The sequence below is a fragment of the Lytechinus variegatus genome, chromosome 9 (assembly GCF_018143015.1).
Source record: "Lytechinus variegatus isolate NC3 chromosome 9, Lvar_3.0, whole genome shotgun sequence".
NCBI lineage: Eukaryota > Metazoa > Echinodermata > Echinoidea > Temnopleuroida > Toxopneustidae > Lytechinus > Lytechinus variegatus.
Genome location: NC_054748.1, coordinates 27,934,075 through 27,945,670, shown reverse-complemented (window position 1 = coordinate 27,945,670; position 11,596 = coordinate 27,934,075). Strand labels below are relative to the sequence as shown.

General features: G+C 36.4%; 1 protein-coding gene across 1 annotated transcript in view; it reads right to left on the bottom strand.

Moving 5' to 3' along the window:
• The window catches only part of LOC121421919 (adenosine deaminase AGSA-like), an 11,241-nt gene extending 4,373 nt beyond the window's left edge, over nt 1-6,868 (bottom strand). The window contains exons 1-5 of the mRNA XM_041616719.1: nt 6,144-6,868; nt 4,883-5,111; nt 4,062-4,272; nt 3,631-3,761; nt 2,720-2,922 (exon numbers count right to left, since the gene is read on the bottom strand). Coding sequence (XP_041472653.1) covers nt 2,720-2,922; nt 3,631-3,761; nt 4,062-4,272; nt 4,883-5,111; nt 6,144-6,552 — 1,183 coding nt within the window. The 5' untranslated portion in view covers nt 6,553-6,868. The remainder of the gene's footprint in view (nt 1-2,719; nt 2,923-3,630; nt 3,762-4,061; nt 4,273-4,882; nt 5,112-6,143) is intronic.
• Between the last annotated feature and the right edge of the window lie 4,728 nt (nt 6,869-11,596).

Genomic DNA, 11,596 nt, shown 5'->3' with positions numbered 1-11,596 from the left:
GGGTGAAAGGATACATGGTGTGTGAGTGGTGTCGATAGAGATTTTTTTTTTCTTTCACCCTTAACAGGTGCATTTATTTTCCAACAAAAATCTCACATTCGGTTACAAAGCCATATAACATTCTACAAATACAGTTTCAACGTTTCAGGCAAATTGTACATTTTTCGTTTTCCTTTTTCACAAGAGCATTATTGTTATCAATCCGTATTTTAAGTTCCTTCAAAAAAGTAAACCACAATCTTTTCTTCCTTTGATCTGTTCCCTTTTCGTTCCTCAGAATCAACATTTTGTATATGCTCCAGAAAGCAATAGACATGATATCATCAATACTTTTTTCTTGATAATTTTTCAACAAAGTATTAATGTCAAAGCAAAGTTCTACGTTATAAACATTCTTAACCATCATAAACAGATTATCGAAAAAAGGAATGTTCATTTTGCATTTCAACAAAACATGAAGTAAGTCTTCTGTGCAATTACAAGCTTCACACTTGTCAGAATTGCTAAGCTGCCATAAAAACAACATCCTTCTAGTAGGGATCAAGTTATACAGCATTTTGAAATTAAACTGTTTCAATTTGTTTTCTTTTGTATTTTCTAGACTTCTTTGAAAGATATTTTTCCAATTTATGTAATCATCAGTTAAGTTTGTCCAGTATGATGGACCAACACTACTTCTTTCATATGTTAATAGGATATGATAAAACAATTTACTGGAACAAAACTTCATTTCTTTTTCTTTTTGACGCACTGGTATTTTTGGAATTTCTAACAAACTGGTTTCCTTTATATTATTCATCCAAACTTTCGGTACTGCCTTTTGTAATTTGGAATAATCAAATAGGACTCTCGCCTTTGTTTTTTTCAGCATGAAAGTTTTCTTTCAATTTTGAAAGAGATATAAATTTACCTTCAATACAAATATCTTTCAAAAAAATTATATTACTTGAGTACCAATCTTTGTAGAAAAGTGGCTGATTATCATGAACGATATATTTGTTGTACCATAAAATCTGATTATTTGAATGAATATCGTCCTTTTTGATATTTCCTTTAAAATATGACCACGCTTTTATCATTTCTACATAAAACCATGGCAATTTGTTAACAAGACATTTTTCTATCATGTATTGATCAATAGTACAATTTAGAAGGAGTTTGAGACCTCCAAGTGTTTGAAAGTATATTAATGCAAAATCCTTCCAATATCCATGTGTGTCATCAACTATTCTAGCCAACCATTTCAATCTAAAACTCTGTATCAGTTTCTGAATATCAATCATTCGTACGCCACCATCCTCGTAATCTCTGACAATCATTGCTCTTTTCACTTTGTCAACTTTTGATTTCCACAAAAATTGATAAGTTATCTTTTCTAATTTCTTAACAACATAACTGGGTACTGAGCAAAACATTATCAGGTGAACTATTTGACTAACAAGTAATGTCTTAATTACAAGGACTCTGTGTCGATAGAGATAGTGGTGTGTGATAGTGATTCGAAGTGTGTGGGTTTGTGAACATCTGTCGGTGTTAGGATTTGTGTTCGATCACGTGTAAGGGCGTAAAGGCTTGTGTGGATGGTGAGTCTAAAGGTGTGTGTGTTATGTTGCGTGGGTTAGGATGAGTATGCCGGGGGCGGGTCCAGGATTTTCCAAAAGGGGGGGGGGGGCAAACTTTTCGGAGGAAAAATTTGACAAGCAAAAAAAAGGTCTTCAATTTCAAAAGAGGGCGCACACCTCGGTTTCAATGGCATTTTTACATTATAAATTTTAATTATACTTCTCAAAAGGGGACACGTACCCTCTGTGCCCCCCCCCTCCCCCTGGATCCGCGCCTGGAGTATGCGTTCAAGTGTCAGAATTTTTGATTGGACGGAAAGTGAGGGCGTGTTTGGATACGTGCATGCTCATGTGTGGGGTCGTGACACAACTTGTGAGAGTCAGCGTGAATATCATGAAGAAGAGTGGGCGTGGGTTAAAGCTGGGTAACTTTTTACATGTTTTCGAGGTGTCGGTGTGTGAGTGAGTGTGAAGTTGACTGTGGGTAAAGATGAGTTTGTTGGTGAGAGCGAGTTGTGTTTGATTAATGTGCGTTCGCATGAGTTAGGATTAATTTTTGACAGGGTGAATGAAGATGAGGGTATTGTGCATGTGAGACGTGAGGTTCTGTTACGTGTCAGATAATTTTGTCCCCATGTGTGGGGTTGTGAAGGTGTGAGAGTCAGTGTGGTGACTGAAAAGGTGTGTGAGTGTGTGGGTTAAATGGTGCGTGTGTGTAATTGCGTGAGGATAAAGATAATGGTGTACAATGGTGGTTAAGGTACGTGTGGGTATGTATTGGAATTTTGAAATGGAATTGGAAAATTGGTGTGTTTGTGTGTTCATGTGCGATGGTGTTAGGATAAATGTGTGTGCGCGAGGTGGCTGAAAATATGTGATGGTCGGTTTGAGGGTGTGTGTTTATGGGTGTGTGTGTGGGGTGTAATATTTTGCGATTATGTAAGCCCTATGGGGTATGAGAGCGAGAGTCCAACTGTGACCAAAAGAGTGTGTAAAATGTCATAGGAAGCGAAAATATTCTGCTTGTGTACATGTAAATTTTCATAATGGTTTTGCATTATGTTTGAAACAAGTTTAAATTTGAATTGAATTTGAAAAAGTTCTTTTTATTTGCAATATAACCATTAATACTATAATCTACAGATCCCTTGCGATACCTGTTTCGCCAGCATGAAAGAAGAAGGGTAGATCCACCCCAAGCTGTGACGGGGTTAGAAGCTCATTGATGTAAGCTATCAAAGGTCCTCCGCTGTCTTCTTCTCCTACAAGATCATATCCCGCAAAGAAATCTGGGTACTTCTTCCGGAAGTCCATTGCGAGATTTAGCTGATCTTCGACAAGAGTTCTGTTGACAGGGTATCTGGAAGCAAGCAATAAAAAGTAGAGTTTGATTTTACCGAGAGGTAAAAATTCTTCAAACTTTGAACACCATATATGCCTTTTTAAAGTAAAAATATACTACATGTTTAGTAATAAAAAAATTATAATGATCAGTGATACTCTCTGCAAACTTATTTTCATTATATTGTTTGATGCGTCACGTATAAATAAAATCAGAGTTCTAGATGTTTAGTCAACATTTTGCGTGTTAATTGTAGAAGGTTGGGATGTTGTTTCAGATGGTACTTTCATTCCCCCCTTTCTCTATCTCTCTCTCTCTCTCTCTCTCTCCCTCCTTCCATCCCACTCTCTCCTATTTTCTGTCTTCCTCTTTTACCCGTTTTACCAGAACTTCAAAAGGCCTCTCACAACGTTAGCAACATAACGTCCAATTCAAATTCTTAAAAATACATTATCAAAACTTCCACATCTCACTCTAATTTCCTCAAAAGTATAATTTCTTGCAATGTTTTTGATGAAATTCTATACTGAGTAACAGCTAGTAACTGGTATATAACTAAGTATCCAAATATTGAAAGTAACCATACAGTCATACAATCAAAGCAAGACCCAAACGACCGAAAATAGCCACTCGAAATACTATAATAGCTTAATCAGTATAAAATCGGTTTCATTGGTGCGAGTGCAGGATAAGGGGTTGATTATTATTACAGCCTAATTAACCTACCTAAGTGACGAAAGTATAATTTTTCCTCCCACAAAATCATCTGGATACTGGTTCTTGAAATCCTGCAATACCCTAATGAACTCCTGGAGGGTGCGTTCCTGTGTGGAGGTCGAGCCATCCAGATCTTGAAGCTGAAAAAAAATTGAGTGTAGGTTTATCCCTGCTACAAAGAATAAAATGTTCAACAGCTAGTCTATCTCACGATGTGTTTATAATGTAGAGTACAATGATATGTGAAAAAATGTCCCTTACATACTACTTCTAGACTAATTCACAGTCCCATATTTCACCACTTTCCTAGAGAAATATAATGAATTCGAAAGAAAAAAATAGAGCTGCATTTTAATATTTTAACTTCTCGAAATATTCTTATTCATTTATTTATGAACATATAGTGTTAAATAGTGTATTTCAATGTAATGCATTATTACCGGATATAAGAGGGTTCGGATCTCGACGTATTGAACATTGTCCCGGATCATCCGTTCCAGACTGTGCCACATAAATAACCGGAAAGCCGAGGTTGTGAAGAAGAGTTCGGTTAGGGAGTGTAGAGCAGTGCCGAACCTCAACCAAGACATTGTAATATTGGGGTAGGCTACGTCGGGATTTTGAGCAGCCATTGTGATGTTGTGATGTAACCTGCATTGAAACAATTTCTTGAAAACATAAAGTGGAAAAAAAGAAAACACATGTATACATTTATACAAGGTTTGTGCTATTTTATCAGCCTTATCATAAAAATACTACCAACTTAAATGAACTTTAATTAAATTAAGTCATTCCTTGACCCGATCATCATAATCAAATAATTTTGATCGGACCAAGGAATGACTAAAGACCTAAAATTGCATGCCTTAGGAATGTTGAAATTATGAAAATAAGTATATTTTTAAGAAGGCGGATAAATAGCTGAAATTCCTTCGACAAATTAAATGATCTTGGTCCCGTTCTCTTCAGACTTGGAATTCGATATATTGAAGAGAATCTACCGCTGCGCTTTATTAGAAGAGTATTTCATCGACATTTGTTGCAGGAAAAATAAATGTCCGATCTGACAACTTTTCGGACAAAAATATTTATGACACGCTCATTGGCGGCGGAGCAGAGGATTATCTTTTTTTTGGGGGGGGGCGGCTATTGTTGGGTCCCCCTCCCTCCAAACACAAAGGATATTCCTCTGCTCCGTCGCCAATGGACACTCTCCCCTGTAAAGTCCTTTCATGAAACTCTCTCCAAGTCTTCTACTCACATTTGATCGAAAAGTTCGGCACCCATCCGCGCACGCGCGCTGGCAACAGACATCCACTCTGTGACGCAATCTGGCGGGCTCTGAGACGGGGGCGTGGCCGAAAAGTTGAAGTGCAGGGACGAATAGTAATCGTCGGTAACACAGTAGTATAGATGCGGAAGGTATGTGATGTTTTGTACCACCCAGCTAGCATTGGCCATGGAAATCTCGTGGATATGGAGAATACCACCTGCAAATTAACGAAAATACCTACTTGAAGATCAACCGTGAAAAAAAGCGAACAATTGTACAGGTAGAAATTTTCATTTCTGTTATCCATATATTGCTTTGTACTTACTTTGTCAATCTGTTTGAAATAAAGAAGAAGAAAGCAGTCAATAAATCAATCAATCAAGCAAGCAGTCAATCAATCAATATGTATCAACAGTTAATTTTACAAGTTGACAAATCTTTCTTCGTCATGCCAATAACTTGTGTCTTCGCAGTTACTTGATTGAAAATCATGTAAACAAATGATAGAAAAGAGACTATTTCGTGAACTGCATTGCTTAAAGGACAAGTCCACATCAACAAAAAGTTGATTTGAATAAAAAGAGAAAAATCCAAAAAGCATAACACTGAAAATCTCATCAAAATCGGATGTAAAATAAGAAAGTTATGACATTTTAAAGTTTTGCTTAATTTCACAAAACAGTTCTATTCGCATCCTGGTCTGCATGCAAATGAGGAGACTGATGACGTCATCCACCCACTATTTCTTTTGTAGTTTATTATATGAAATATTCTAATTTTCTCCTCATTGTCAAGTTAAAGAATGATTAATTCCCCCTGAACATGTGTAGATTGCATTGTTTTATACTATATGGTTCAGTCAACTTGGTCCTTGTTGTCAAATATGTAAAAAATGAAAAATATAAAAAGTATAATTCAAACAATAAAACACAAAAGAAATAGTGATTGATGGACATCATCGACTGACTCACCTAATTGTGAATATCACAGTTATTAAAATCAACATCTTTCTGGAGTGGACTTGACCTTTGATATTGTATCATATTCTTGAAGATACAGGCTTGTTCCCCTAGCATCACAAACATCTTTCACCCGCCCCGCCCCCCTCCCCCCTTCTTCGATCCCCTATCACCCTTTCTTCCTCTCTCCCTCTCTGTGCACAATATCTTTTAACAAATAAATCCAAGAAATATAGATAATGGATTTATTTTCGGATGCTGTTGTAATTCAAGTTCCTTTGATCACTAACCTTTCGGCATTCGTCTGATGATTTGGAAGACCGTGCTGTTCTCAACAAGGGGTTTACCCTTTAAAAAGTTCACGGCTGGTGGAAACGTTGTCTTGAAACCTCGTGAAACCTCGCCTTTCTTGGCACTCAGTAGAAAATCATTCAGCTTCTTTTCTTTCTCGTTAAGCACGAGACTTGAACCAACGACGACACCGGCTTCCTTCTCTAAGAACTCATTTCTCTTCGTCATGTAGGTCGAGTTGGTCTCGCGATACATGGGATGGCACTGCACTTTCGCTGCCCCACATAGCAGCAAGATGATGAGCAGCATCTCGCCATTCATGTTGAAGATTCTTATAGTAAGAAAAGACAAACAACGTTTTCGATTTATGTAGGCTACTAACTCCCCTTGGATAGGCCTCTTTACCATAGAATAAGAAAGGGCGCTGTGGTATCTGCATGATGGGGACGTTACAAATTTGATGCAGAGGTTCGAGGTTCAATCCCTGGGTTTGGCCTTCCAATGACCATTGACGCCAAATGTCAGCCTAGATGTAATCACACACAATATAGCCTCCACATACAATATTACACTTATTGATGTATAGGCCTATAAAAACCTTTCGGGTGTTAGTCCAAAACCAAATAGTTGTGGTTTTAACACTTCACTGATGTGGTCATGTAGATTCCGCTCTGGTGTTCCTGGAGTTTTTACAGTGTATCACGTTATATCGAATAAAACGCCACCATCGGTAGATTTAATTTGTCGTCGCCTCGGTGCAGCTATTTCTACTACGGGCCTCAAACGTGTTGGAAATAAAATGATTGTAACCGTCAATTTTGCCCTACTCTAAACGCTATTTACGAATGCACGGAAATTCATCCTTCTTTATTGTCTGTACAATTGCTTTTCATTATTTTCATTATATTGAAGTGATATGGGTGTCAATGATTTGGTTTCACTTTTATTCTCAAATTAGTTAATCACAATATAATTTCACGATACTAAGTGTTTGTCCGCCATGAATTATAACCAGGGGCGGATTTAGGATTTTCCAAGGGGGAGGGGGGGGGCACATATTCCTGATGAAAAATCTGACAAGGAAAAAAAAGTTTCCAACTAAAATTGGAGGTCATTCAAGGGGGGGCACACTCGAGTTAAAACGGTATATTTACATTACAAATTTCGATTATGGCTTCCAGAGGGGAGGGGGTAAACGGCCCGGCTTTGCCCCCCCTATGGATCTGCCACTGATTATAAATTACTGATCGCCGGATTAGATTTGTCCATTAGGAATTGGAGGACATCATTAGGGTTGGTGGTGGGGCTTTGCCTCTAGCTTACACAGAAAAAATATGATGGGTGACCATGATCCCCCGTGATCCTCATCATTCAAACTGATTAAGACAGAATATTTCTTGGTCCTTACATTAAAATGTTGGGAGATTTTTCCTGATTTCCTTATACCTGAAGTCGTTCGTAGGCCTACTCTGAAGGCATGCAAATTTGGACCCCCTCTACCACTTCCCTTTCCTATTATGCCCGTGAAAAATCATAGTGTTTTTAGTGCTAAGAAAGTAGAGACCTACTAAAAAAAAACCTGCCAGAAACAAATTTGTCCCACAGCTTAGTGTAAAAACACTGTGACAATGTTTTTAAAAAAGGCATTTGAAAATGTGAAAATACTGCTTCTCAATACTGTGAAAATCGGCAAAATTTCCATAGTCGACACATAGCAAGCACAATGTACTCTCAACGCTGCTACAATGTATCGAATAGTCAGTGTGATTGACGTACAGTGCACTGTGACACGGTTTTGTTTTGTTGCGGGGAAATGGGGATTTTTATATGCCGAAAGTCTGCGTTTTAGAGCACTATAGCTAGTGGTTTGTTTTTCATGGTTTGATTGTCCCTTCTTTCTTCTTTCATTCTCCTTCGTTTACTATTGTTTCTATTTTTGAAATAGGCACGCGCCCTTGAAAAATATACTTGGTGGTAGCCCGCCTCCCCCCCCCCCCCGGTCACCCCCCGCATCAATTCCCTGACTATAAACCAAAAAAGGTGTAGACTCTATCGGCGTCGATTCGGCAGACTACCCAATGGGATTTATTTAGTCAGATTACGCCTCATGAACATTCATCTGATTGTCCTTTGTGACATTCATTAAAAAAAATCGTATTTAGCTTACCTTTAAAAAGAAAATTTCTTGAACAAGTCCCCAAATTTGAGTAGTTTCCAGCGATTTAGAGCGTTCTATGGGCAGTATGGAATACCTCACACAATGATGCACAAAGAGGAAGAATTATATTAATCAAGTGTGTTATGGGGTTTTTTTCTTATCACACAATAACAGTCAAAGGTCTTCGACATTCATGTTCTTGATTAAGTCACGTGATCCGTGTAACTTATCTGCGCCATGTGAGTCTAAAAATAATAAACACTTAAGTTGCGTACATGTATGGACAGCAATATGAGGAAGGTGGGTGATACGTGTGAGTCAACATATAGACCTATTTAACCCATTGGACCCATTTCATGCGCAGTATAAATTACAGGGATTTAAAATAAATATAGTTGTTCTGTAGTTAGGGACCAATCGAATTCAGGATTACTTAGATTGAATCCTGAAAAAATATTTTTTGATCTTTACGTATTTGAATTTAGTTGCTAAATTTGAGACTTGAACAATGAATATTTAGGAGTAAATCTAAATTCATAATTCCATTACAGTCTACATGGATTTATTCACAGTCCCTGCAATTGAGAGTGCAGTTGCTTACACCTGCCTCATTCCAAGGAAAACATGGCTCCAAATAATTTTTAACGTCTGTCAGATATATGTCCGACATAGCACCAAGTGACAAATGAGGCATTGCATCTAGATACAGCTGGTTGAGTTGGCGATAATTAGCAGGGAGCTTTACTAATAATACTGATCACGTTGTATTTGTACAAATTCTGGTCACTTACCCAACAAACCGTGCTATCCATGAAATTTACACCTATATAAATATGTTTTCCTTCGTAAGTGTTTGGTATGAATTGATCATTAACCTACTAATCCGCGTGACTGAACTTCTCAAGATCCGTAATGTGATACATTTGAATAGCAAAGGTTGAGAGAGAAGGAATTGGACTTTGGAAGGAGGCCAATTGTTTGGAAATATTATAATTCTATGATATAATACAGGCGTGTTTTAACATGTAAATCAGAATCTACAGCTATACAGCGGTTTGCGTTCAACGATATACTTTTTGTTTGCATTTGAATAGTAATGGGTTGTATAGGTTGACGTTAATTATTATATTGCTTTAAATATACTTTCGTGAATATGGGAGGGGGTCGTGTCACTCGTGTGGTATCTTTGTGGAAGAGGGGATTTTGTACGAAAAATATTTGGCCTTCCGTATTCTTCAAAAGTAGGCTCTACGATGAGTTACTGATGACATTGCTCAAATCAATACCGTTAATGAATCATTCATCTTAACCATTTTATCCATTTATAGGGGACTTTAGAGTACATTAATTAACACAACAATGTAATAAATATTTGATAAATGAATTTTGCACAAAATCTGGAACGTTGCATCATCTCCCAATCTAATCTTAAATATTATTCGAAATCTTTCATTTTCATATTCATCATTGTGATATTTCCACGTTTTTTAAAGTTTATATCGTGGCCTGTGATCGCCTATGACCATTTCATATGGAACACTTATTCCTAGTAGTGACGATCTTATTTTTGTTTCCTTTCTAATCTCACCTTTGACCTACACATCTATACAGTGAGCAAACGAGTTTTTATTGAACAAAACTCGACTATAATATAATTCCCTATTTGCTCTTTTTATGTATTGCTTGATCCTATCCTTCTAAAGTTTGCATTAGATAATATACCCTTATCATCCTCTGTATTTAATGCATATTATTTCAAACGACTGAAGCAACTTTTTTAAGGCTCGCTAACCTCGCTAACCGCCGCAATTTCTCCCATAATTACACTACCTTGAAAGACAATTTGATAATCATTCTGTTTTTGTTTCTTCTACTGTGGAAAATTTGTTAGCTATGTGTCCTATTTTCCACCACTTTTTATGTATCCTATTTCCTCACTTCTTATGAATCCTATTCCTTCACCACTTCTTATGAATCCTATTTCTTCACTTCTTATGTATCCTATTTCTTCACTTCTTATGTATCCTATTTCTTCACTTCTTATGTATCCTATTTCTACTTCTTATGCATCCTATTTCTTCACCACTTTTTCTGCTTCCTATTTCCTCCTTTCTTATGTAACCTATTACTTCACTTCTTATACATCCTATTTCTTTCAGGTCTTATGTATCCTATTTCTTCACTTCTAATGTATCCTATTTCTTCACTTCGTATGTATCCTATTTCTTCACTTCTTATGTATCCTATTTCTTCACTTCTTATGAATCCTATTTTCACTTCTTATGTATCCTATTTCTACTTCTTATGCATCCTATTTCTTCACCACTTTTTCTGCTTCCTATTTCCTCCTTTCTTATGTAACATATTTCTTCACTTCTTATACATCCTATTTCTTTCACTTCTTATGTATCCTATTTCTTCACTTCTTATGTATCCTATTTCTTCACTTCTTATGTATCCTATTTCTTCACTTCTTATGTATCCTATTTCTTCACTTCTTATGTATCCTATTTCTTCACTTCTTATGTATCCTATTTCTTCACTTCTTATGTATCCTATTTGCACTTCTTATGCATCCTATTTCTACTTCTTATGTATCCTATTTCTTCACTTCTTTTGTATCCTATTTCCTCACTTCTTATACATCCTATTTATTTCAGGTCTTATGTATCCTATATCTTCACTTCTTATGTATCCTATTTCTACTTCTTATGCATCCTATTTCTTCACCACTTTCTGCTTCCTATTTCCTCCTTTCTTATGTAACCTATTTTTTCACTTCTTATATATCGTATTTCTTTCAGGTCTTATGTATCCTATTTCTTCACTTCTTATGTATCCTATTTCTTCACTTCGTATGTATCCTATTTTTCACTTCTTATGTATCCTATTTCTTCACTTCTTATGTATCCTATTTTCACTTCTTATGTATTCTATTTCTACTTCTTATGCATCCTATTTCTTCACCACTTTTTCTGCTTCCTATTTCTTCATTTCTTATGTATCCTATTTATTCACTTCTTATGTATCCTATTTCCACACTTCTTATGTATCCTATTTCTTCACTTCTTATGCATCCTATTTTTCACTTCTTATGTATCCTATTTCTTCACTTCGTATGTATCCTATTTTTTACTTCTTATGTATCCTATTTCTTCACTTCTTATGTATCCTATTTTCACTTCTTATGTATCCTATTTCTACTTCTTATGCATCCTATTTCTTCACCACTTTTTCTGCTTCCTATTTCTTCATTTCTTATGTATCCTATTTCTTCACTTCTTATGTATCCTA